The following is a 27,523-nucleotide window of genomic DNA, read 5'->3' on the forward strand; positions in this document are numbered from 1 at the left end:
CAGGTATTATCAGATGATATTAACTGACTAGCAACAAAGCTCGTTGAAAGGGGCGGGTGGGCATGTGGGCATTGCTGCCTCCTCCATGACTGATCCCAGCTGGGTGCAGAGGGGGTGGGCATTGCCGCCTGCTCCATGTCTGATCCCAGATGGGTGAAGGCAGGGGGGTGGTCATTGTCGCTTCCACCGCACCTGATAATTGCGGGGTGAAGTCAGGGGGGCGGGCATTGCCACCTGCTATGCACCTGATCCTGGTAGGGTGAAGGAGGGAGGTGCTTCACACCTGATCCTGGCTGGGTGAAGGGGGCAGTCATTGCTGCCTACTCTGAGCCTGATTCCAGCAGGTTGAGGGGGGATGGGCATTACAACCAGCTCCACTCTTTATCCCGGCTGGTCAAAGCGGGGAGCAGGAATTGCCTCCTGCTCCGGGCCTCATCCCAGTCAGGTAAAGGGGGAAGGCCGCCATTGCTACCTCCTCCACTCCTGATCCCAGCTGGGTGAAGGGTCCCAGCATTGCCACCTGCTCCATCCTGATCCCAGCTGGGTGAAGGTGGGGGTGGGCATTGCCATACCAGCCACTTGAAGAGGTAGTGGGCATTGCCACCTACTTTGTGCCTGAGTCAGGTCAGATAAGGGGGGGAGGGCTTTGCCACCTGCTCTGCTCCTGATCCCATCTGGGCGGGCATTGCTGCCTTCTCCATGCCTGATCCCAACTGGGTGATAGGAGGCATTTCCTGCTGCTCCGCACGTGATCCCAGCTGGGTGAATATAGAGGGTAGGCTTTACCACCTGCTCTGCTCATCATCCCAACTGAGTGAAAGGGGGTGGGCATTACCACTTGCTGTGTGCCTGATTATGGCAGGTTGAAGAGGGCAGGCTTTGCTGCTTACTCTGCACCTGATCCAGCTGGCTGAATTGGGGGAGGGCATTCCTACCTACTCCATGTCTGATTCCAGTGGGTTGTGGGGAGGGGGGCGGGCATTCCAACATGCTCCACTCCTTATCTTGGCTGGATGAAGGGGGAATGGGCCTTGCCTCCTGCTCTGCACTTGATTCTGAACAGTTGAAGGTGGGATGGTGGACATTGCCACCTGTTCTGCTCATGATCTTAGCTGGGGCAGGCATTGCCACCTGTTCTGTACCTGATTTCTGCAGGGTAAAGGCAGGGGGGTGAGCATTGCCACCTGTTCTGCTCCTGGTCCCAGCCAGGTGAAGGGAGCAGGCAAGCATTGCCACCTTCTCCACTCCTGATCCCAGATGGGTGAAGACTGGTGGAGTGAATTGCCACCATCTCTGCACCTGATCCTGGCCAGATGACAGTGGGGGGTGGGCATTGCAACTTGCTCCACACCTGATCCCGGCCACTTGATGGGGTGGTGCACATTTCCAGCTGCTCTGTACCTGATCCTGGCCAAGTGAAGGGGAAGCAGGCATCGCACCTGCTCTGCTCCTGATCCCAGCAGGTGAAGGCAGGGGGTAGGCATTGCCTCCTGCTTTCTTCCTGATCCTGGCCTGGGTCTCTCTCCTCAGCGGTGCTCTCTGGTGGTGCACCAGTGTAGGAAGTGAGTTGTCTAGAACATGCTTACTCTTTTATATAGTAAGATGATGTAGTTGTATTGCTTGAGTAGATATGGGGATAGAATTGGCACCTGTATTTATTAGATGTCCAGATTATTTCATCTTGAGGCAGGCAAGGATTTAAAACATAATGAAGACAATTTATCCTTCTTTCCTTTCTACAGACTCTGCCATTCTTTGTCCCCTCTCTCTTCCTTCCTTCTCTCTTCCTGTTTTTTCTCTCAGCACAAGGCGAGTCTAATTTTCCCAGCTACAGATTCTATCATGGGCCAGACTTTCCAAATAGAACAATGGAACAAATAGCAGCTTCCCAAATAAAACTGATCCTTCTTCTTTACAGCAACATTTTTAAAAAGATTAAAAACCTCGAATCAAAATCCTCAAGAACTTTGGGAATTCTCCTAACCATTCTTCTAACCATTGGAAGGGGGAAAGAAAAGGAAACAAAAGGTGGGATAAACTGTCACACTCTGCTGTCAGTCTGCTCTGATTCTCTATGGCAGCTTCGGATAAACAAGTCATGGAAACAAAAGGTTCCAGTCCCCAATGTGGCAGGAAGTTCACCGGGTGACCTTGGCCCAGTCAATCTCTCTTAGCCTAGACTACCTTATAGGGCAGATGAAGGAGGGAGAAAATAGTGTATGACACCCAAAAATCTTTGGACGATGAGGAGGATAAAATGTACTAAATAAATGCGGTACTCCCGGCTGCCACACAGTGGCTTGAGCTGGGGACCGTACTTTGCCACTTCGGAAGGAGAAGCAGGCAGAGACATCTCCCAGGCATATGGGGATATAGCTGGGGGGGCGGAGACAAAGCCTTCAGAAGACGGCTCCGCCCTCCCTGCTGGCAGTTGCTCTGCATGCTTGGCCCACCCACCTCACCCTGTAGTAGTGCAGGATTAGCCGGCTGCTGTTCCCAGAGCCAGGTAGGAATTTTTTCTCCTCTCCCCATATTGGCAAGGTGGGAGAGGTGGTTTTTTGCCTACCTTGCACTGCAGGCAGAGGTTTGAGGTAATTGGCAGTGGTGGTGCATCGTTGTAAGTCACTGGCAGGAGAGAGTTTGGGGATAGGGAGCGGGCCGGTGAGCACCCCTTGGCAATTCCCCATTGGTGGGGAAATGGGGTCTACCAGGAGCGGATGGTATGCTTGTGACGGCTACCACCACCTGGAGACTGCCTGCAGTGAACCCCATGTGTAAGTCCTTCCCTCATGCTGTATGGCTGAGGCTTTAGGAGCTTGAAGGGGGGAACCATTTTGCCTGGCTGGCCGGGGGAAAGCCATTACATGGATGGCTCCTACCCGGGGCTGTGGGGCTGGCCCAGACAGGTCAAGGCAGTGGTCCAGGGGTGACCCCGTGGCTTGACCTGTACCGCTAGTTTGCCCTTGCCGTATTTAATGGTTGATGTTATATTAATAAAGTGGCCCTTTAGTTCCAACTCCTGTGTCTGCCTCTTCATTCCGACTGGGGTGGCAATAAACCATTCTCTGGAATACAGATTTATCTCGGACTTGCCAGGAGGGTGGACAGGTAAGAGAAGCCTATGAAGGGAAGCTTAGAAGTGAGCGTGCCCCAAAGTTGAGAGAACAGAATCCAGAAGAACTTTTTAATGACTGGGGGAAGTTAAAACAGCATTTGGAAAAGAAGTGGGATGTAAAGGGAGAATTATGGTTGTTAGATAACTATTAAGCTTACAGAAAGGAAGAGATATTGATCTTTACAAGAGAAGAGAGGAAATAAGTTAGAAATATAATCTAATTGATAGTTCAATGTTAGGTTTTGCTTAATTTAATATATATTATCTATCTTAGTAGCGTATTAAGACAGTTAAGAATAGAAAAAAAGATGTAAGTAGTAGGTCTAGACAGCGGGTTGGAAAACTGTTGGAAGTCTTAGATCAAGGGGGGAAAGGGTGGGAGAATATGGAAATGAGGGTTTCAATTGAAAATCTGTAATATTAACTTTTACTCACCCAATAAAAATTTCTTTAAAAAAAAAGAAGAAGAAGTGAGCGTGCCCCTAGGACAAGGAAGTAGAGGTGGGAACCTAAGGAAAAGGAAATCAATAAGGAAGAACAGGCAGAGAAGAGAGCAGCACATGGCCGGAAGCTGAAGGGGTAAAGGAGAGTGAACTGCACATGCCACCAAAAAACCTAGCTGAAATAACGTAACTTTTCTCTTGTCTCTTTTGATGTGTATGGCAGCTGGCAAAGAGATATGGAAATATTTTCACTGCATGGCTGGGATCTAAACCTGTCATTGTACTCTCTGGATTTGAGGCCATGAAAGAAGGGCTGATCAACCACTCCAAAGACTTTGCTGACCGGCCAGTGACGCCTCTCCTGAAAGCTGTAGGAAAAGAACGGGGTAAGTTCCTGGAAAGACAGGATTGTACGTCTCCTACAGGTACAAGATACAAGAGGCAGCAAAGGAAGCCGTTGAATGTTGCACTCACTTTTAGATTTATCCAGCTGGTGAAAACCAGAAACCAAAATTGCTCCACATTTAGTAGTCTTTTCCTTTGGTACTCCCACATAACTGGTTATGATTGATTTTGTTTTACACAGATTAGGCAGTTGTTGTGCTCAGGGGCTAGGTTGCCCTCCATGGGCGGCGTTGAGAGTGCCTGGTCAACAAGGTACCTCCCCAGCAGGTCAGGCAGTCCAACTTCGTACATGAGCAGGACAGTCCAAGAATAGTCCAAACAGTCCAAGTCAATCCACAGACAAGTCAGTCCAGAAGCAAGTCCAGGGGTCGAACCCAGATCGTAAGCCAAGAGTTCTGTCTGTGGGGAGCAGGATGCAAGGTAGGGTCAAGAGCTTCCAGGCACGGGAATGCAGGTCGCAGGGAGTGGAGAACAAGGTTGCTTCCACACCAAGCCCTGCTTGGCTTCCTCCTTTTATCCTCTGCTCAAGTTAAGAGACCGAGTTACACATGTTCCTTCTTCCTCTGATTATGGCGCCTTGGTCTCAGAGAGTTGCACCACCCAGTGTTGAACACGGACACAGGCACTCCTCCGTCGCTCCTAGATTGCCTTCTGCTCATGCTGCCTGTCTCGCTCAGGGGATGCCGGCAGTGCTGGCTCCTCTGCTGACGATTTCCCCTTAGCTAATGTAAACATTTGCAACACCAAATGTTTACTGCAGGAGATGTAATGTGAGGAACTCCTCTATGCTGGCACTTGCAAACACTGTAGTCACAGAAATATTTTAAATAACATTTCATGTATCACATTTACGAATACTCGATCACCCATCAGGTCAGCCCATATTCTGCTTCCTGGTCGCTAAAAGAGAGCGAGTTTTTAGGTGGACTGTTCCCCATCAACCCCTTTGTTTGGTAGGTTGCTTTCCTGTATTCCTTCATAACCATACAGAACAGCATGATTCGCTTTTCACAAATGCATCTTCATGCAGCCTGTTTGAGTTCTACTGTCCCCCTTACTGTGCCAGGGTTCTGCTCCGCAGGCAATTTTTAAATTAGATTATCCCTCTTCCCAACACCACAGGGTTTCCACAGGATTTCTTTTTTTAAAAAAAAACGGCAATTGTTGGGAAATTGCTGTTTCTGGTCTTTATAATGCTGCCCTCTTGCCTAGCCAGTGAGTGCTTGCAGATTGCCCTGACACCAAGGATAAAGTAGGGGAGATTGAGCCATTTAGTCCTCCCATCCTCTTGTTGCATTCTGCTTGCCTCTAGGCATTGAGGAGAGTCCTGCTGAAAATAGTGTGAGTGCAAGGGAAGAGAAGGATGATGGGTCGTTTGATTCCCTGCCCTTGGGGGATAGCTCCTGACACAGCATGTTCTTCAGCCAGCCATTTGCTGACCTTTATAATGCTTGGAGACCCATTCTTGCAAGCAGTAATTTTCGATGCCGAGGGAATTGAGATAATACTAATTGCAGGCTAGGTTGATGTGGGGAAGGATGGGTGAGGGACCCAGGGAAAAAACACAACTGACAACAGTGCTGGAGGCCACAAAGGAGCATTGTCACTTCATGGGACATGGATCCCAGCATCAGCTGACCCACCTGACAGCTGAGGACCCCCATGCCCCTTCAGATCCTTGCCAAGGGAGGGGAACCATGGGATGACAGAGGAATAACATGAGGATGGACTCCTCTGTGTGGATCCCCTGCCATCTGGGAGTGAGGCAGACACAACAGTCCCCAAACTGGGCATGCACCTGCCAAACTTCACTCTCCAAATCCTTTAAGGGGATTCCATAATAGGCAAATGGTGCTCCAAGGCCTTGTTTCCCCCCAAACAGATCGGTGCCCCATGCCCAAAGTTTCTCCACATAGTTGTGACAAAGAGAAAGCAATTACACAACGTCCCCACATTCACCTGCGACCATCTACAACCAACCTCCAACTACTACTGCTGAGCGCCACACAACATCATTGTTGTGTGGCGTAGCAATCTAGAGAAATCTTGCTACTGAGATGATAACGTGGGGACACGGATCTGATAAAAGGAGAGAAACAAGCCTTACTTCTGGGAGGCTATACCTGTTATACAAAATAGGAAAATCAAAAAGAGTCCAGTAGCATCTTTAAGACTAACCAATTTTATTGTAGCATAAGCTTTCGAGAATCAAGTTCTCTTCGTCAGATGCATGGTACAGAAACTGGTCAATTTGACCAGTTTCTGTACCATGCATCTGATGAAGAGAACTTGATTCTCGAAAGCTTATGCTACAATAAAATTGGTTAGTCTTAAAGGTGCTACTGGACTCTTTTTGATTTTGCTACCACAGACTAACACGGCTAACTCCTCTGCATCTATACAAAATAGGGTTATTTAGGACTTCCTTTATGGATGTAAAACTCACATTGGAGCAATATGTGAGCAATTGACTCTGGTTCCCTGTTGTTGCATGGGTAAGTTGTTTCGTGGCAGGGCAATTTCATAAATCTTCTGTAAAGAACTGCAGATGGGAAGTCATTGAATCTTGCTAACATAAAAGCACAGCGATTCCTAAGAGCCTACTGTGGGATAAGTGATATATGTTGGGTAAAGGCAGGGCTTTTATTCAGCTGGAATGCGGTGGAACGGAGTTCCGGAACCTCTTGAAAATGGTCACATGGCTGGTGGCCCCGCCCCCTGATCTCCAGACAAGCGACACAGAGGGCAATCTAAACTCCCCTCTGTCTGGAGATCAGGGGGTGGGGCCACCAGCCATGTGACCGTTTTCTCCGAGGGCAACCCACTGAGTTCCACCACCTCTTTTCCCAGAAAAAAAGCCCTGGATAAAGGAAAACGACTATTATTTCTTGTCTGGAAATTATGTTCTTCCAACAGCTGCCAAGTCAAACACAGAGGCTCAGGTCAGTTAACATCTAAGATCCCCATAAATCGGGGCATTAAACAAGGCTGCGTTTGGGCTCTCTATGTATTCAATCTATTTTTGAATGATTTGGATGTGGTATTGAGGACTCCAGGAATGATTATCTTCAGGGATTTTAATATACATAGAGGCCAATTTGAGAGGTCAAGCTCAGAACTTCATGGCTCCTATGAGAATGATGAATCTGTTGTAAGTTGTGGTGGGCCCAACATGTTCCTTTTTAAAAAATAAGTTGGACCTTATTTTCTGTACCAAGCAGCTTGCTGGTGATCTAATTACGGGCTTGGAGGTTCAGCCCTTACCCTGCTGAAATCGATAACTACTGAAGGCACGGTTGACCTTGCTGTCTCTGCTCTGTGGGGGTGGAGGGCCATTTCAGATGCACTTGGAGATTAATGGACACTAAAGATGTTCAGGTGACTCTGAGGGATTTTGAAAGCCTCCTTGATGACTATCACAGCACGGAATAATGGACCGTCATAAGAGATGAAGTAGTCTGGGAGATGACTAGAATGCTGTTGGTGGAAGACTTAGCATGAATTAGTCAGAGAATGCCATACAACCCATTTTCAGGCCTACAAGGTGGCAGTGATGCTGTTGAAAAAAAGTTCTCTGTCACCTTTGCATCAGCTGAAACTTTGAGACTTGATAACGCTTGATTAACAGGGTTAATGATGTTAATGATGATTATTTGGCCTCCATGACTGAATTGACATTCTTTGGTGATAAAATCACTCTTACCTGCTCCAACTTGGAAGACAAGTACAGAGCACAGCCAGTGCGCAAGTTGTCAGAAGCACCTGCTTATCTTTTAGTTATGAATAGATGCCAGCGTATCTTGCCAATGGATACTGAACAGGCTCCTTGGGAATGTGAGAGCCACTACTTGACCCATGCCAATTCTGGCTTTTAAAATAATACTGGGAAAAGTTATCAGAGCCTTTGGTTAAAATCAGTAATGAATGCCTCACTGACTGGTGGAGCATATTTGTTTTAAGGTGGATGGGAGAAAGACATCCTTGTTAATATTGTTGAATCTACCATGGAGACAGTTTCAGGCAGGTGGCCATGTTGGTCTGCAGCACAGAAGCAGGATTGGAGTCCAGTGGCCCATTAAAGACCGCCAGGATTTTCCGTCCAATTGGACACAAAGTGTTCCTGCTGGAAAAGCAGACTCCACTTAGGGCAGCCTTTCTGGCACACAACCTGTGCTTTTCCCATCATAGCTCTTGCCCTGTGGAACGGGCTTCCTGAGAAGGCGAGGGAACGTGCTACACGGAAACATTTTTATGAAGCACTTTGAGTCTTCTCTGTTTGGCAGGACATTTAATGGAATATATGCTGTAGGAATTTAGGGGGAGGAGTTACGTGGGGGCTTATTGTAATTGGTATGCCTTGAAATTTGAACTTGTACACTGTCTCCAGTTATGGGAAAGATAGGGTATAAATATTTTATAGCTATAAACAAATAACTCACAGTAACATTATAACTGTTTACGCCATGATCTCAGAATTCCTTCCTTCCTTCCTTCCATCATTGGAAGAGTCTAGCCCTTGCCATTGTGTGCTGTAAAGAGGAGGGCTAGATACTATTTTACCTATGGAAATTCTTTTTTTAAAGATAGGAGATTGTTGCAAAGATCATTTTACCACTATTGCATATTAGCATAATACCAATTGCTGATATTTGAACAAACCTGAGAAAGCATGTGAGATCTGCACAAAATAATGGTGACTGCAGATGGTGAAGCAGGAAAAGCACAGGGGAAATAACTACACAAAGGCTGTATTGTCACTGTCAATGCCTCCGCAGGAGGCTATGTGGCAACAACCCTCCATGTACGCAAGCTCATAGACAGTCAAATCAATCTCAAATGATTATCTATCAGTCATAAATAAATGCAACAGTTTCTAAAAATCCTCAAGTCTGATGTTCATCAAATTATTTATTCCATTTATTTTAAACATTTTAATGCCAACTTTCTACCCTATAAGGTTCCTAAGGTGGCAAACATAAAAAATTTAAAACATAATTCGATAAAAACATATAAACATAAACACACAGCATCAAAAACAGGGAGGAGGGCCAATAACTGTGACTGAGTGTATGTCAAACAGAACAAAAAAGGAGGTCAAGTTGGAATGGATCAAGGACCCAAGTTGTACCCAAGGTGACCCCAAGAAAAAAGGCTGGGTCACCAAGCACCAGTCACACCTTTAGTCTACCACAGGTACAGTCATTAAGCCTCTCCAGACTTACTGTCCAAACCTCCAGACAAGCCATCAACCCATTTCCTTTGAGGCAAAGACATCCGTGTTCCTCTGTGTATGCTTTTGCCCTATAATTAAACTCCCCAGACACTAGTCTGTGTGTGTGTGTGTGTGTGTGTGTGTGTGTGTGTGTGTGTGTGTGTGTGTCTGTCTGTCTGTCTGTCTGTCTCCTGGATCCATACACCCACACTCGAGTTCACACTTGAGCCTCTTCTTCTCTTCCATGAAACACTGGTTGTTTTGCTACTCCTCTGCAGACCTTCCCCTTCTTCAAAACTGGAAATTATCACCCAGCCCCAATTACTCTTTCCCCTTTTCCTCCTTGTTTTCCTAGCTAGTCTTCTATGTGCACGGCGTGTTTTCTGAACTCATTTGATTGTCGTTTAAATAAAGAATCCTTCTCTGTTGAATATCTACCTGATTTATTTGAGAGTTGTGTAAGGGAATAATCCTGGTATACATTGGTGGAGAAACCCAGTTACCCCCTCTTGTCTCCTTTAATGCTAATTCCCCCAACTAATGAGGAGACCTCCTGTTTGGGTAACAAGAATGATTCTACAATGACATTGCAGTTCTATGGGGTTTTTTTTAGAAAGGAGTAGCTTTTCAACACACAGTTTGTTTTCTAGGCTGACAACCTAAAAAAGAAACTTAACAGCAAATTTTAGAGTACTAATTTTTCATTGATTCTTCTTGATCTTAGGTATTATACTGTCAAATGGTCACACCTGGAAGCAACAGAGGAAGTTTGGCATAGTTGCCATGCGGAAGCTGGGACTGGGGAAGAAAGGCCTCGAGCACCAAATACAACAGGAGGCCCAACAGCTTGTTGAGACTTTTGCATCTGCAAAAGGTATGTGATATTAGGAAACTGAGCTTGCCCATGGTTACTATGGTATACCTGGGTTGTTTTTTTTCATTACTCACTGGATGTTTGGATTAATTTAATTGTACAAATACGGTTGCCACAGCTTTAAGGTAGGCCTGGAGATCTCCCAGAATTACAACTGATCTCCAGACTACAGGCATAAGTTCCCCTAAAGAAAATGGGTGCTTTGGAAGGTGGACTTTACATTATTACACCGCAGTGAGGTTCTTCCCCTCTGCAAAACTTACCCTCCCCAAGCTCTTTCCCCAAATCTCCAGGAATTTCATACCCTGGAATTGGCAATCCTAGATACATAGGACTGTAATTAACAAGTGGCTTAGACATTGCCATATTTATTACATGCTGGGATCTACTGGAAATAAGTTCTTCTGGGCTTAGAGTTTCAGCTGTTGGAGGAAGATGAAACTATCTCCAGGCTTACTCAGGTAAGAAATGTAAATGGAGTTGGGCCTGAGAGAGAGAGAGGGACTGTGAAGAAACAACTTCATCTTCCTCCAAGGCCTAAGTTCAACACAGGATACAAGAGACTAGGGGACTACGGGCTAGTAGTTGGAGGAAAGGGAAGTAAATTCTAGATTCTGCCTCTACATAAACTGTCTTGCCCAAGCCCAATTCCATAAATAACTTTGGCTCAGAAAAGCTGAGGAGAGGGAAATTGGATCTCTATTTTCAGATCAATGCTAATCAAAGAATCACAGAGTTGGAAGTGGCCATACAGACCTTCTAGTCCAACCCCCCCTGCCCAATACAGGATAAGCCTAAAGCATCCCTGACAAATATTCATCCAGTCACTTCTTGAAAACTAGAAAACAACAAAAGCTCTCCGAAACAAGTATCTACTTCTTGAAAACTGCCAGTGAGGGAGAGCTCACCACCTCCCTAGGCAGCTTATTCCAACTTTGAACTACTCTGACCATGAAAAAGTTCTTCCTGACATCCAGCTGGTACCTTTCTGCATGTAATTTAAGCCCATTGCTTTGAGTCCTATCCTCTGCTGCCAACTGGAACAGCTCCTTGCCCTCCTCCAAATGACAGTCTTTCAGATACTTAAAGAGAGCAATCATGTCCCCACTCAATCTCCTCTTCTCCAAACTAAACATTCCCAAGGCCCTCAGCCTTTCCTTGTAGGGCTCAGTCTCCAGGCCTCTGATCATTCTTGTTGCTCTCCTCTTCACCCTCTCAATTTTGTCCACATCCTTTTTGAAGTGAGGCCTCTAGAACTGCACACAATACTCCAGGTGTGGCCTGACCAAGGTACTATAGAGAGGGACTATGACCTCCTGCAATTTCGATGCAACCCAAACTGAGTTTACCTTTTTTGCCATCGCATCACACTGACTTTAGTTTACAGTCAGCTCTTACCCCAAGATCTCTTTCACATACACTACTACCCAGAAGTGTATCTCCCATCCTGTATTTGTGCTTCACATTTTTGTGGCCCAGATGTAGTATTGTGCACTTATCTATGTTGAATTGCATCCTGTTCACAACCACCCACTTCTCCAGAGTATCCAGGTCTTGTTGAATGTTAACTCTATCTTCTTGGGTGTTTGCCACTCCTCCCAATTTGGTATCATCGGCAAATTTAATGAGTAGCCTGTTTACCCCTTCATCCAGATCACTGATAAAAATATTGAAAAGGACAAGACCCCAAACTGAGCCCTGTGACACCCCACTGGACACCTCCCTCCAATCTGATGAAATGCCATTGACCACCACTCTTTGGGAGCGGTCCTCTAACCAGTTCCCTATTCACTGAACTGTCCTATAGTCCAGTCTGCAGTCTTCCAGTTTACCCATTAGAATGTCATGGAGAGCCTTATCAAAATCTTTACTGAAATCCAGGTAAATCACGTCAACAGAGTTCCCTCGATCCAGTAAGCTTGTCACTCGATCAAAGAAGGAAACCAGGTTGGTCTGACAAGATCTGTTGGGGAAATCATGTTGACTTCCTCGGATCACTAAGTGGTCCTTCAGATGCTTACCAATCAATCCCTTTAAAACCTGCTCTAATATCTTCCCAGCAGCAGAAATCAGACTGATTGGCCTGTAGTTTCCTGGGTCATCATTCTTCTCTTTCTTAAAGATTGAGATAACATTTGCTCTTCTCTAATCTTGTGGCACATCCCCAGTCCTCTAGAAGGCCTTGAAGATGATGGACAGAGGCTCTGCAAGTTCTCTAGAAAGTTCTTTGAGCACTCTCGGGTGCACCCATCCAGCCCAGGGGATTTGTATTTGTCCATTGCAGCCAGGTGTCTCTCCACAACCTCTCTGTCAATGTCAACTAGTCCTGTCATGTCTATTACCATCTCTAGATAGGCTCGAGTTCTTCAGGGAAAAAACAGAGGCAAAAAAGTCATTAAGCCTGTCTGCTTTTTCTCTCTGTCCTCCATCAGAGTTTCTCCTTCAACTCCCAACAGTGGTCCAATTGCCTCTTATACCTTGTGTTTGCTTCTCACATATCTGTAGAAGTTTTTCTTATTGTAGCAAGTCCTCCTGGCCAGACCCAGCTCGTACTGAGCTTTGGCCTCTCTGATGGCTGATCTGCAGTACCTAGTAACCCTCACATATTCCTCTTTAGAGATCTGTCCATGTCTTCATTTCCTGAACATTTTCTATTTCTCCCTTAGCTTATTCTGGAGCTCTCTGTTTATCCACATTGGTTTTTTGGAGCCCTCACCATGTTTCTGTCTTGCTGGAATAGTCAGGGCTTGAGCTTGCAAAAGCTCATGTTTGAGAAGAGGCCACCCTTCACTTGCTCCTTTCCTTTGCAGCACATTCCCCCATGGAATGACTCTCATCAAGTCTCTGAGTTCATTGAAGTCGGCCCTACGAAAATCTAACCTACGAGTCTGGCTACGAACTTCCTTGGCCCCCCATAGCAACTAGAATTCAAGGAGGACATGGCCACTTCCCCCTAAGGTCCCCACCACCTTCATCTCATCTACCAATTCTTCCCTGTTGGTTAATATCAAGTCTAGTATGGCCGAGCCCCGTGGAGCTTCCTCCACCATTTGAAACAGGAAGTTATTGGCGAGGCATGTCAGGAAGTTGCATGAGTCTTGTCACTTTGCTGAGCTTGTCTCCCAGGACACATCAAGGAAGCTGAAGTCTCTCACAATTATAAGTTTCTGATGTCTGGATACTCTCCCAATCTGTTCAAGGAGGGCAGCATCCATTTCCTCTCCCTGGTCAGGCAGTCTGTAGCAGACTCCAACAACAATACCCTTTGTTGTCCCCTTTTTTCCACCCATATACTTTCCACTGGACTGTCCACCAGCACTTGCTGACAATCAAGCTCTCTCATCACATACAATGCCACTCCGCCTCCTCTTCTACCCTTCCTGTTTTTCTTGAACAACTCGTACCCATCCACTACCACATTCCAGTTGTGGGAATCATCCCACCAAGTCTCAGTAATTTCTACTATATCGTAGCCCTCTGTTTGCAAGAGAAGCTCAAGCTCTTCCTTCTTATTACCCATACTTCAGGCACTTGTAGCCTTGTACCTTTGTTTGATCCATCCTACCCAGATGGGCTCCCTCTGTTATCACTTTTTCATTGAAATCCCCATGTTGATCTTCCCCTTCCCTTTGCTGGATCAGTTTAAAACTCTCCAGATGAAGCTCTCCAGGTTATTTCCAAACATTTTCTTCCCTGATCTTGAGAGGTGAAGCCCATCATGTGCTAGAAAGCCTTCTCTAAGAAAACTTATCCCGTGGTCCCAGAACCCAACGCGCTCCTGCTGGCACCACCACCACAGCCAATGATTCACCTCGAGTATGGTTTGCTCCCTTTACATTTCTCTTCCTTTGACAGGAAGGATAGAAGAGAATACCACATGTGCCCTCACTGTCTTCAACTGCCTTCCAAGAGCTTCATAGTCCTCCTTAATTCTTGCAATGGTTTTTGCGGCCATGTCATTCGTTCCCACGTGAACCAGCACAAATGGGTACTGATTAATTAGCCAGATTCGTTTTGGCAGTCGATCTGTAATATCCTGAATTCTGGCTCCTGGCAAGCAACACATCTCTCAGAGTAGAGGATCTGGCCTGGACACATGATGTTCCATATTCCTGAGCAGAGAGTCCCCAATGACCACCACCTTCTGTTTTCTTCCACTTCCATGTGGCCCCATGCCCTCTTCACTCCCTCCTCCAGGTTTTTGTGGTTCTCTTTCCATTCTCATCTCCATCACCATAGGAAGCACCTCAAAATGATTCTTGAGCTCCAGTGGACCAGAGCATCGCCTTAGTCCATATCTTCTGGTTTGTACTGCAGAACTGAGAGGAGACTCAGACTCTGACTCAGAAGGGAGATCGACTCTTCCTTCTTCTCTTGGACTTATTTCTTCATGCTTGTGCAGACCCCCCAGGCTCTTCTCAATAAAATCCTCCCCTTCCTTGATTTCCTGAAGGGTGGTGATCCTCTCCTCCTTCCAAAAGCCTGACCAGCTTACACTTCTGACAAGTGAAATCTGTCTTCTCTTCCGGGAGGAAAACAAATGTGGCACACTCCATGCAGGTGACTGGAGAGGGGCCTTCTGTCGACATCATCGCCTTCCAAGTATATTCCAAGACTACTCTTCTAGCTGCAGGTCCCTTTTCTTCTCCTTCTCAGAGCCCAGATGGCTGTGATGTGCCTCTGGTGAGGGGAAGTCTAACTCAATCACGGCTCACTCAGTAGAAGGTGGGGCCAGCAGCCCCAGGCAAAACAGAAACTCTCCAATTAGTAACAATCCCCCTCTGCAATCAGCTCCAACTCAGGCAAAAAAGAAACAGAAACACTTAGTCCAACTGGTACCACCTTTACAGCAGGCTCTACACACTTACGCAGCCCCAAACACTGTCCTCCCACTAATGGTCTGCTATTGTGAAGACCTGTTGTCTAGCTGTTAACTGCACTACAAAACTCATTTTATTTTCTCCCTTCATTTGTACCCTGCCATTCTCCCCAATGGGGACCCAGACTGGATTATATCATCCTCTTCTCCATTTTTTCCTCACAACATCCTTTAAGGTAGGATAGGCTGAGAGTGTGTGACTGGCCCAAGGTCACCCAGCAAGATTTCATGGCAGAGCAGGGAATTGAACCTGGATCACCTAGATCTTGGTTCATCACTCCAGACACTGGAAATACTGGAAATCCACTCTGAGTATTCACAGAAGGGAGGAAATATTAATATTTTGCAAACAACTTTATTTGCAGGGCAGCCATTTGACCCTTCACTGCCCATCACTACTTGCATCTCCAATGTGATCTGTGCTGTGGCTTTTGGACACCGGTTTTCTCTTGAAGATAAAGAATTTCTCAAGCTGATGGAAGCCATTGACTACATTTTAAAATTTATAGGTAGCATCAGTCATGCTGTAAGTCATTTTCTTTTTCTTTTTGGACCAGACAGGTATCCATAGCTTTCCTTTTCTTCCAGCCTTAACATGAACAGTTGATTATGGATGTAAAATAATTTCATATATTAATTGGTTCACTCAAACATTTATTGTCTTTATGGATTCTGTCAGGATAAGAAAACATTCATATTGATGATGAACAACAGAAATAGAGACAGGAGGGACTTCCGGTTCGGGATTCATGGAGGTCTGAAGCAGCTCCACTTGCGGAGCTGACCGGACTGCCGTTTTTAAGCGGCCGGCGGGGGAAATATAGCCCGCGGCTGACTGCTCTCAGGCGGAGAGCAGGCAAAGAATGCTCAAGACCCTAGGGTGTGTTTGATCTCGGACGAGGGGGGGGCTCTACGCAACGGGTCCCCTCCCGATCCTTGAGGTCCAACCCTGCGACAGGTCGGCTACGATCTCTGCGGCAGTTCTGGGGCCAACCTGGTTGGCATAAGACCTACATACCCAAGCTTCGATTTGGGGAAAAAGTGGAGAGGAGAATTTAAAATCGAAACAGCGACTACAACCCAAGAAAAGTGAATGAGAAGGTAAAGATCACTATCTTCTGATACGGGACAGATTGTTAAAAGTAAAGAAGAATAAAAGTAGATTTTCAAACTGCAACAGGCTAATAACAAGGAGGGGAAGACTCGGCAAGAGTTGTATTAGAAAAGAGACTAAGTTTAAAGAAGTTATTAAAGAAATTGGACTATTGTTTTGAATACTTGCGGTTATGGAGCTGTGAGAAAAAGATACCATCGCGAGACCTACTGTGGGAAGTCGGGAGACAGGAAGTACGTAATAACAATAGAGTTGCTGGAGAGAAGCGGCCCTTGCCGGAGGGCAGGAAGAAGGGAATCGCCATCTTTGAAAGGGGAAGGGTCGCGGCTTCAGCGGAAGAGGAAGCAAGCCATTTTGGATTACAAAAATCATAGAGGAACCATAGAGAAAAGACGCCCGACATTTTGGACTCTTTAAAAATTAGTTTTTGCAAGAAGACCGGGATATTTGACTAAAAAAGACATTAAATTTTACGCCACGGAGTTAAGGAAGAGAGCGGACTCGTGGGAGCGAGCTAAAGCAAGCCCCACGATGTCGAAAAAAGAGTGGCAATCGGCAATAGAAAACCTGGATAAAAAACTTTTAGAAGTGATTAAAGAACTTAAAGACACGAAATTGGAGCTGATTAAAGAGGTTAAACAGACAGTAAAATCGGAGCTGTCAGAAGTGAAGAAAGGTATGGAAACAATACAAAATGAATTACAAGGAACGCAGCAGAGAGTTAAAGCAGTAGAAGGCGCGATGGAGAATTTAGCAGACACGCAACAAACAGAGATGAGACTGATGAGGGGAAGAATGGCGGTTGCGGAAAGTAAACACATGGAGAAGCAGCTGAGGTTTCGCGGCTTGCCGGAAGTGGAAGGAAAGACAGCGCAAGAACAGATGACTGAGGTGTTAGCTGAATACCTGGGGAAGGAGGAGGAGGAAGTTGTGGCTATCCTAGACGTGGTATATCGTGTAAACTCGAGAATTGCAACCCAGAGGAAATTACCAAGAGACGTGATTGTGCAGTTTACGACTCGAAATATGAAATAGAAGATTGTGACTAAACAGTTTCAAGATCCATTGGAGATTGATGGCAAGACGATTATTATAATGAAGGAACTACCCAGATCAGTGTTACTAGATTGGAAAAAATATAAAGTGCTAATTCAGATTTTGAAGGACATGAAAATCAGGTACAGATGGGAATTACCAGAAGGTGTGTCCTTCGAATTTGGAGGGGCCAAAAAGCGGATTAGATCTGAGCGGGAGATGGAGAGATTTTTAAGGGACTATGAAAAGGACTTACCAGCAATAAGACCATGAATATGGAGTGTAAAGTCCTATCTTGGAATGTAAATGGACTAAATTCACCGAACAAGAGAAAAAGTATTTTCCACTGGCTATTAAAACAAAAATGTGATATTGTGTGTTTACAAGAGACCCATATTCGAAAGCAGGATGTAAAATATCTAAAATTGGAAAAATTGGGCAATGAATTTGCAGCGGCCTCTAATAAGAAAAAAAGAGGAGTGGTGTTGTATATAAAAGAGGAGCTACAGCCAAAATTTGTAATGAAGGATGTGGAAGCTAGATTTATAGTAGTGGAATGTACGTGGAATTTAAAGAGAGTATTGGTAGTCGGACTTTATGCACCTAATGGGGCAAAAGAAAGCTTCTTTGAGGATTTGAGGAAGCAATTAGATGACCTTTCATACGACCAGATAATTCTTGCTGGAGACTTCAATGGAGTGACAAACTTGGAATTAGATAAAAAGACATCAACGGCACAAAAGAAAAGAGGACTATTACCAAAGCTCTTTTTTGAGCTGATACAACAGGAGACTTTAGAAGATGTATGGAGAAGAGAAAATCCAAAAAGCAGATAATTTACTTTTTATTCTGCAAGGCATTCTACACTATCGAGAATTGATATGATCTGGGCCTCAAAGGACTTAGCGTTATGGACTAAGGAGGTAGAAATAATGCCGATGGTAGGCTCAGATCACAATCCAATCATGTGGAAATTAGGGAGAAGGAGAAAAAGGAAAGCATGGAGAATAAATGAGGACTTGTTACAGGAAGGAGAGAATATGGAGATGCTGAGAAGAGAGACAAAGTTCTTCATACAATACAACTTGAACAAAGAAGTACCAACTAATAAAGTTTGGGATACTTACAAGGCGGTAATAAGGGGCATACTAATGGACTTAAATGGTAGAGCCAGGAAAAAGAAAGAAGAGAAGAGACAAGAGATCGAGGAGAAAATAAAAGCCAAAGAAATACAGTTAAAAAAGAGACCAGGGAAAAAGAAACTATATCAGGATATCAAAATACTTCAAGAACAGCTGACAGCAATGAATAATAAAGAATTGGAGTGGAACCTTAAAAGACTCAATCAGAAAATGTTTGAAGGTGCAAATAAACCTGGGAAGTATTTGGCATGGCAATTGAAAAAGAGAAGGGAAAGGAAAATAATAAATAAAATTTGTGAAGATAATAAAACGTATTTGGAACAGACTACCATTAGTAGAGCCTTTTACAAATTTTACGCTAAGTTGTATAACAAGAAAGAGGTAAACAAAGAATCAATAGCGACATATTTGGAGAAAGTGAAACTCCCAGTAATTTCGGAAGCTTGGAGAAATAGACTGAACAATGAAGTAACGGATGAGGAATTAAGCAAGGCAATACAATCTGCAAATCTGGGAAAGGCGCCAGGGCCAGACGGACTTACAGCTAAATTTTATAAGGTAATGGCCAACGAACTGGCACCATTCCTAAAAGAGGTGATCAATGGAGTTTTAAAGGATCAACGGATTCCAGATACCTGGAATGAAGCGAATATATCATTGATCCCCAAAGAGGGCCAAGACTTGACTAATGTGAAAAACTACAGACCTATATCGTTACTTAACAATGACTACAAAATTTTTGCGAAGATACTGGCGGAGAGACTGAAGGGGTGGCTTTCGGAAGTTATTGAGGAGGAACAAGCAGGCTTTTTGCCAGACAGACAAATTAGAGACAATTTAAGGACAGTGATCAATGCTATTGAATATTATGATAAGCGTTGTGATAAAGAGGTTGGTTTCTTCTTTGTTGATGCTGAAAAAGCGTTTGACAATTTAAACTGGGACTTTATGTTTGCCACCATGGAAAAGCTACAAATGGGAGAAAGATTCATTAGAGCAATTAAGGAAATTTACAGAGACCAGAATGCAGCAATTGTGGTGAATGATGAGGTTACTAAGAAATTGATAATAAGCAAAGGAACAAGACAAGGTTGCCCGTTGTCTCCGCTGTTGTTCATTTTGGTATTGGAGATCCTGATGATACAAATACGACAAGATGAAGAAATTCGTGGAATAAAAATAAAGGACTATTCTTATAAGGTCAGAGCATTTGCGGACGATATAATGTTAATTGTAGAGGACCCAATGGAGAACATGCCAAAAGTGATAGATAAGATCAAGGAGTTTGGAGATTTGGCAGGTTTTTTTATTAACAAAAAGAAGTCAAAGATATTATGCAAAAACATGACTAAGCAAAAACAACAATTGCTAATGGAAATAACGGATTGTGAAGTAACAAGTAAGGTGAAATACTTGGGAATTGAACTGACTGCAAAGAACATAGACTTATTTAAAAATAACTATGAAAAATTATGGACTCAGATAGAGCGAGATCTGATTAAATGGAATAGATTGAACTTGTCATGGTTGGGAAGGATTGCAGCAGTTAAGATGAATATGTTACCAAGAGTAATGTTTTTGCTACAGACAATACCAATCATCAGGGACACCAAGCAGTTTGAAAAATGGCAGAGGAAAATATCAGACTTTGTATGGGCAGGCAAGAAGCCTCGAGTGAAAATGAAAGTCTTACAAGATGCAAAAGAAAGAGGCGGAATGCAACTGCCCAATCTAAGACTTTATCATGATGCAATCTGCCTAGTGTGGCTGAAAGACTGGATGATGCTGAAAAATAAGAAACTATTGGCCCTAGAGGGATATAAAAAGATATTTGGATGGCACGCATACCTATGGCATGACAAAGTAAAAGCGAACTCGATGTTCCTGCACCATTATATACGGAGAAGTCTATATGCAACTTGGAAGAAGTACAGAGCCTATCTACAAGAAGGAATCCCCTTGTGGGTGGTTCCATATGAGGTGATAGATCCGAGAGCTGTCGATACTGAGCAACAATGTTTAACTTACAAGGAGATAACCCGAATAGAATCAGCTAAACTTAAAATAAAGACTCAGGAAGAGCTATCACCTAATTACGACTGGTTTCAGTATAGACAGATCAAAGATCTCTATAACTTGGACTCTGTAAAGGGAGGTATACGAACAGAGAATTCGGAACTAGAGCAGACGCTTTTAAAAGATGACAAGAAGGGAATATCTAAGGTATACCAAGTATTGTTGAAATGGTATACTGAAGATGAAACAGTTAAAGTACAAATGGTGAAGTGGGCCATAAATTTTAACAAAGAAATAACAATGGAGGCATGGGAATACTTGTGGAAGACCACAATGAAGATTACGACGTGCACTAGTATCAAAGAGAACATTTACAAAATGATTTACCGTTGGTACATGACACCAAAGAAGATTGCGCTAGGGAATTTGAATGCTTCTAACAAATGCTGGAAATGTAAAAAACATGAGGGTTCCCTCTATCATATGTGGTGGACGTGTGAGGTAGCTAGGCAGTACTGGGGGGAAATAATAAGAGTAATAAGTGAGATTTTACAATTTCAAATCAATAAGAACACAGAACTCCTGCTACTAAACTTGGGAATGGAGGGCATTCCAGCTTATCACAGGACATTGTTATTTTATATGACAGCAGCAGCTAGACTTTTGTATGCGCAAAAATGGAAAGTACAAGAAGTGCCAACTAGGGGTGTGCAAGGAAAAAACTTTCGGCTTTCTTGTTTCGGGATTACCCGAAACAAGATTCTCTACCGGCATTAGCCGAAAGCCGAAACAAGAATCTCTTTCGGGATTCGGGATTCGGCATTATTTCGGCATTCTTTCGGGATTCTTTCGGGTTTTTTTGCTGGGAAAATGCCTCCGTCTTTCAGGACGCCTGGAGGAGGCATTTTCCCACCAAATAAGCCCAAAATTGGTGGGGACCTTCCTCTAACCCTTCTCTAACAACTACCCAAGTTTCAGACAGATTGGACTTTGGGGGGCCATGTTATGGCCCCCCAAAGCAGGTCCCCCCATCCTCCCCATAAGAAAGCAAAGGAGCAGCATATTGTTAGCATGCTGCTGCTGATCTTTCTTCATTATTTCCTTCCTTTGCCAGGGGTGGCATTTTGCATGCAAAATGCCCCCCAGCCCTCAGGGGCCCTTCTCCCACCCCTCCTCCCACCCCCCACCAAGGCTCAGCCTGCTCCCACTTGGGGGGGCCATTTCATGGCCTCCCCAAGTAGGTGCTCTAATCTCTACCACTGACAGCTGGGGGAGGCTTGTGTTGCCAGGGGTGGCATTTTGCATGCAAAATGCCCCCCAACCCTCTGGGGCCCTTCTCCCACCCCTCCTCCCACCCCCCACCAAGGCTCAGCCTGCTCCCACTTGGGGGGGGCATTTCATGGCCTCCCCAAGTAGGTGCTCTAATCTCTACCACTGACAGCTGGGGGAGGCTTGTGTTGCCAGGGGTGGCATTTTGCATGCAAAATGCCCCCCAACCCTCTGGGGCCCTTCTCCCACCCCTCCTCCCACCCCCCACCAAGGCTCAGCCTGCTCCCACTTGGGGGGGGGCATTTCATGGCCTCCCCAAGTAGGTGCTCTAATCTCTACCACTGACAGCTGGGGGAGGCTTGTGTTGCCAGGGGTGGCATTTTGCATGCAAAATGCCCCCCAACCCTCTGGGGCCCTTCTCCCACCCCTCCTCCCACCCCCCACCAAGGCTCAGCCTGCTCCCACTTGGGGGGGCCATTTCATGGCCTCCCCAAGTAGGTGCTCTCAGCCCCTAAAGTCCACCCCTTACAGCCCCACACAAACCCAGTTCCCCCACCCCAGCTGCCACACACAGACCCAAATCCCCCCAGTAGCCCCTCACAGACCCAAATCCACCCCCACCTGCCCCACACCCACCATAACCCCAGGAACAGGCTGGCCTGCCCTCCCCTTTTGGGAACCCCTAAACTCTCTTTCCCAGGGCAGTTCTGCACAGACAAGGGGTGCCACAATGGTGGCAGTGCCAAATCGTCCCTGGGAAAGAGCACCTGCCCTGGCACACAGACAACCACCCCCCTGACCCCCCCACCACCCGCAGAGAAGGCTGGCCAGCCTGCTCCATTGTTCCCTATGCTGGGAACCAACCTCCCATCAAAGAAGGGAACACAGACACACAATCATTAAGTTTAAAAAACCTTTATTTTCTCATTTTCAAATTACAAGTGGTCAACAAATCACAACATATTACACTTATTGTCCCTCACAGCACAACACAACACAATTAACTACACATCAGAGAATCTTAAACACAATTTTTTTTTTGAAATGGACAAACAGTAAAGTTTTGAACATTTCCACAGGTCACATAGTAAGCGGGTACAACAGGGCATGGAAACAGAAGATGATCATAATAACTACCAGCCTAATACAACTCTCCCTCCATAACATGACTTAATGGGGGGGAACCACAGCAACAAAATCCCCCCCCAACCCTCTGGGGCCCTTCTCCCACCCTTCCTCCCATCCCCCCACCAAGGCTCAGCCTGCTCCCACTTGGGGGGGCCATTTCATGGCCTCCCCAAGTGGGTGCTCTGCTCTCATCTCTACCACCGACAGCTGGGAGAGGCTTGTCTTGCCAGGGGTGGCATTTTGCATGCCAAATGCCACCCTCACCCTCAGGTGCCCTTCTCCCACCCTTCCCCCCACCCCCCACCACATGCATTCCTTGACAATCAAGAAATCTGGAGTTAAATATAATGTGCATGTAAGTCCCTCAAAGACAGAAGAAATATGGAGGTAATGACCCATTTGATTTCCACAACCTCAGACACAATTAGGGATCCGTTTCCCCTTGGTGGGGGATCCCCCACTCTCACCTATCACCCCGAGGGGGGAAAGTCAGTGAATGAGCCTTCAAGGTACGCTCCAGGGGCTGCTGCCGTGATGTCACTGATGTCATCTGGCTGCCCTGAGAGTATGCCTGTGCTTTGCAGTGGGCTGATTTGGGCCCTACAGGCCAAAGCAGGATCCCTTGTGGCCCAAATCAGCCTGCTGTGAATTGTGCGTGCTCCCCAGCCTTGTGTGATGATCACATCACCTCCTAGAACAGACATCATCATGCCAGAGCATTGCCATGAAATGATCATGCGTGTGTGAACAGACCCTAAGTATCCTGTAGGCTTCAGTGATGGTATAGTAATGTTTTCACTCACATTATAGAGAGAGAGAGAGAGACAGAGAAGGGGGGGAGGCACTGAAGCTACATTATTTCTTCTATTTTACTGTCCCCTTCCAAAGCCAGGGTGGCATTGGCACAATGCCCCCCTCCCCCCGGCCAGAGCCTTAGTACCAGTATGCATTGACAGGCCCATGCATCATAGTCCTTTTTGAGACCCAGCCAAGTTGTGCCTTTTGTAGAAAAATGTTCAAGTTGCTGGTGGGGGTATGAACAGTTTTTAGATATCCACTGTAGTGCAATGGCTAGAGAGTTGGTCTAGAATCTGGCAGACTCTGATTCTGTGCCTTGTAGGCTTGATGGATGTTCTTGGCTCAGTCTAAGTAAACAATTGTGTTGTGTTTTCCAGAGGCAGTCTACGTGATTTTGGGGCCCTGGACAAATGTTCTGGACGGGGCCCCAGAACCAGTGCCGCCCCACCACTGGCTCCTTGCCAAGGCCAAGCAATTTGGTCACCTAGGCCCCAGATAGAGTGGGCAGGAGTGCGTTGTTTCCTTCCTCCCCCCCCTCCACCCCCTCCAACAACTAGGAAGGCCATCGGTGGAGTCACTCCAATGTGAGGCATGGAGCAGCTGTCTATTGTTAGCCTGGTTGTGATGAGGGTGAAAAAAATCAAGGGAGAACAGCAATGTGTAAACCACTCTAGGTTCCCATGGGGGAGAAAACCGGGGCATAAGATAAACCTTTAATTTGGTGGGGAGGGGGTATATACATTTTATGTGTATGTGTCTGTATGTTTTATGCATTCAAATCACTTGTGGTGTACTTTAGAATTATATTGAGCTCCACAGTATCCCAAAAACCTTGTCCATGTATTGCAAACCGAAGTCAATCTACCACATCTAGGGTATTCTTCTTTTCCCTACTGCCTTCAATTTTTCTTAGCATTATTGTCTTTTCTAGTGAACCTTGTCTTCTCATGATGTGACATAAGCACTATCATCAATTGATATCTTCAAGGGAGAAAGCAGGCCTGATTTGGTCTGGATCCCACTTACATGTCTTTTTCGGAGTCCATGGTACATGTAAATTGAAACTTTCTTCCCACTTCACAGTGTGAATGCTTTTTCCTCCTATGAGCTTTGTCTAAAATTTAATGTACTGATACTGCTCATTTGGCCAAAAGGCCTGCCCTTGATCAATGCCACATTAAATACTTCATAATAAAAAAATGTTTTTAGAACCATTTAAAAGTGTCCTTAAGTGCCATACGCTGATTTAAAAAAACATAAGCTAAATGTTTGGGAACACAACCAGATATGTGAATGACTGAAATGCAGCCCAATCCCACTGCTACTTAAAATCCATTTTTGATGGAGGTCTGGATTGTCTTACATTGGTGTCATTGGGCTTGGAATCAGGAACCTGGAAGCGTTCCATGGGGGCTACAACTTTCATGCCAAGGCTAAGAGGGTGGGAACGGGATCTCTCTGGGGTGGCGAACTCTGGCCTTGGAAGTTGCTGGCAATTTGGGGGTGGGACTTGTGGAAAGGAAAATCTGAGTAGGGATCTCCCCCAGAATCCATGGTCCGCATTTGCCCTCTAAAGAGATTGCCCTTGGAAGCAGCCAGTTTCTCTGTAGGGAACTACTCTCTCTAACCTGAACTCAAGCCCAACCAGGAGTTTGGCAGCCCTAGGAAAATTTCAGAAAAAGATGGCAAAGGAGGGCCAGCAACTGATGGAGGCATGGAAGCCCACACCAGGACAGTAGCAGGGGCCTACTTGGGCACAAGGGACAACCAGTGCTCTCATCCCCCATAGTCCACTCCTTACAGCCCCACACAAACCCAGTTCCCCCACCCCAGCTGCCACACACAGACCCAAATCCTCCACTCAGCCCGTCTCAGAACCAAAACCACCCTCAGCTGCCCCACACCCAGTACCCCAGGAACAGGCTGGCCAGCCTGCCCCATTGTTCCCTATGCTGGGAACCAACCTCCCATCAAAGAAGGGAACACAGACACACAATCATTAAGTTTTAAAAACCTTTATTTTCTCATTTTCAAATTACAAGTGGTCAACAAATCACAACATATTACACTTATTGTCCCTCATAGCACAACACAACACAATTAACTACACATCAGAGAATCTTAAACACAATTTTTCTTTTGAAATGGACAAACAGTAAAGTTTTGAACATTACAGCAGGTTACATAGTGAGCGGGCACAACAGGGCATGGAAACAGAAGATGATCATAACTACCAGCCTAATACAACTCTCCCTCCATAACATGACTAAATGGGGGGGGGGGGGGAACCACTGCAACAGGGTCCAGCAGAACCTATGTCATTTCCTGTGGCTGTGCTTTCAGTTCAGACACACAAAGCTGAACTGGGCACTTCCAAGGCACTGGACAATGGTATTTCTGGAGCAGTTCTGCAGAGGTCTCCCCCCACCCCCACACCAGCCTCAGAATTTACCTGGGAACATCTGTGAGAGATCATCATTGGCCGGTGCCCATCCACCACTCTACCCGCATCCCCCAACCATGCAAACCCAACATTAACATCAAATTTTTTTTTTTTTAAACATGAACATTCAATCAACTTTTAAAAAACATAATCACAACATTTTTTTTTGGTTTTTTTTCCTTTTTTTTACATGAACGGAACATCAACTTTTAAAAAACATAATAACAACATTTTTTTGGGTTTTTTTTTTTACATGAACATTCAATCAACTTTTAAAAAACATAATCACAACATTTTTTTTTGGTTTTTTTTCCTTTTTTTTACATGAACGGAACATCAACTTGCAAAAAACAGTACAACAATTCTTCTACAATTTTTTTTTACAAGGAGTTCATCTGATAAAAACACCTAAGCAATCCCTATCTAACCTGTTTCTCCCTCCAGTAGCAATCCATGTTTCTGGGGCATTATTTCTCAGAATAAATTTGGTCCCACAGGGTATGTCTCAGTGATGGGAGATGTTTTGAATACCCTGGGGGGGGGGCTTTCAAATTGCTGGGTGTTTTCCCTTTGCCACTGGTTCCTAACCACCCTCCCTCTACTGGCCGGTTTTAACTGTATATACAGGGTTTTATACAGGGGAGAGCGCGATTCCAAAGGATTGGACTCATAGAGGATGCAGGCCACAAGTTGGGCTCACCTCAGTCACTCTGGAAGTCCAGTCCTGAGAAATCGAAGAGGCGAGAGTTGACCTTCAGGAAGGTCAACTGCTCGACTCTCCATGGGAGAAGGCGAGTGCGATGTGGGCCGACAATGTCGCCCGCATGTGAAAAGACGCGCTCGCTCTCCACGCTCGTCGGAGGGCATGAGAGCAGCCGCTGCGCCTCGAGGGAGAGGTCCGGCCAGACCGACTCCTTCCTGGCCCAGTAGCTGAGCGGATCGGTGGAGAGCGACTCGCAGGGCTCCGCGAGGTAGTCCCTGACCATCGCCTCCGCCGGATCCTCTCTCACGGTCCTCACGACCCCAGAGGGGACGAGGGCCCACCGGAGCATCTCCATCTCCATCGGCACTCCGGTGGTGGCCTCGGGGGGGGCCTGCGCAGAGGGGGCGTCAGAGGGACCCGCACGGCAGGGCCCCTCTTGCGTCCCCCCTGTCGACAGGCGTCCCCTCTTGGCCTGCCTGCGCCTCACCCAAGAGCAGAGCCCGTCTCTGGCTTGGGTGAGGTTCCCGTCCCGCTCGGCGAAAGTGCCCTTTATGCGCGGGTCACACATGGTCGCCAACATGTATGACTCTTCCTTAGTGAGAGGAGTTAGCCTGGCAGCTATGCCCTGCTGCAGCCTTCTCACTAATGCGCGCACCGCTGGAACAAGGTCAGCACGGGGCGCGACCCGGTCTGCAAGGGTGGCCAGATTCCTCTGGAGCGTGTGCACCAGGGGAATGACCAGACCGAGGGTCGCCGTGTCTGACGAGACCGCCACAGTGAAGTCCTTGAAGGGCTTCAGGACCTCCACTGTCTGGGTGATGGTGAGCCAATCCTCCCGGTTGAACTCACCCACCTGACTCGCACCGCGGTGCTCGGAGAGCCACGCGTGGAGTGCGGCCTGCTGCTCCACCAAGCGCTCAAGCATGGCGCAGGTGGAGTTCCAGCGA

The 27,523-nt window shown here is 46.0% G+C and overlaps 1 protein-coding gene across 1 annotated transcript in view; it reads left to right on the forward strand.

Annotated features, from left to right (window-relative positions):
- LOC129332206 (cytochrome P450 2J2-like) overlaps positions 1–27,523 on the forward strand; it is a 66,381-nt gene that overhangs the window by 16,387 nt on the left and 22,471 nt on the right. The window contains exons 2-4 of the mRNA XM_054983143.1: positions 3,782–3,944; positions 9,900–10,049; positions 15,294–15,454. Coding sequence (XP_054839118.1) covers positions 3,782–3,944; positions 9,900–10,049; positions 15,294–15,454 — 474 coding nt within the window. The remainder of the gene's footprint in view (positions 1–3,781; positions 3,945–9,899; positions 10,050–15,293; positions 15,455–27,523) is intronic.

The sequence above is a fragment of the Eublepharis macularius genome, chromosome 6 (assembly GCF_028583425.1).
Source record: "Eublepharis macularius isolate TG4126 chromosome 6, MPM_Emac_v1.0, whole genome shotgun sequence".
NCBI classification, from domain to species: domain Eukaryota; kingdom Metazoa; phylum Chordata; class Lepidosauria; order Squamata; family Eublepharidae; genus Eublepharis; species Eublepharis macularius.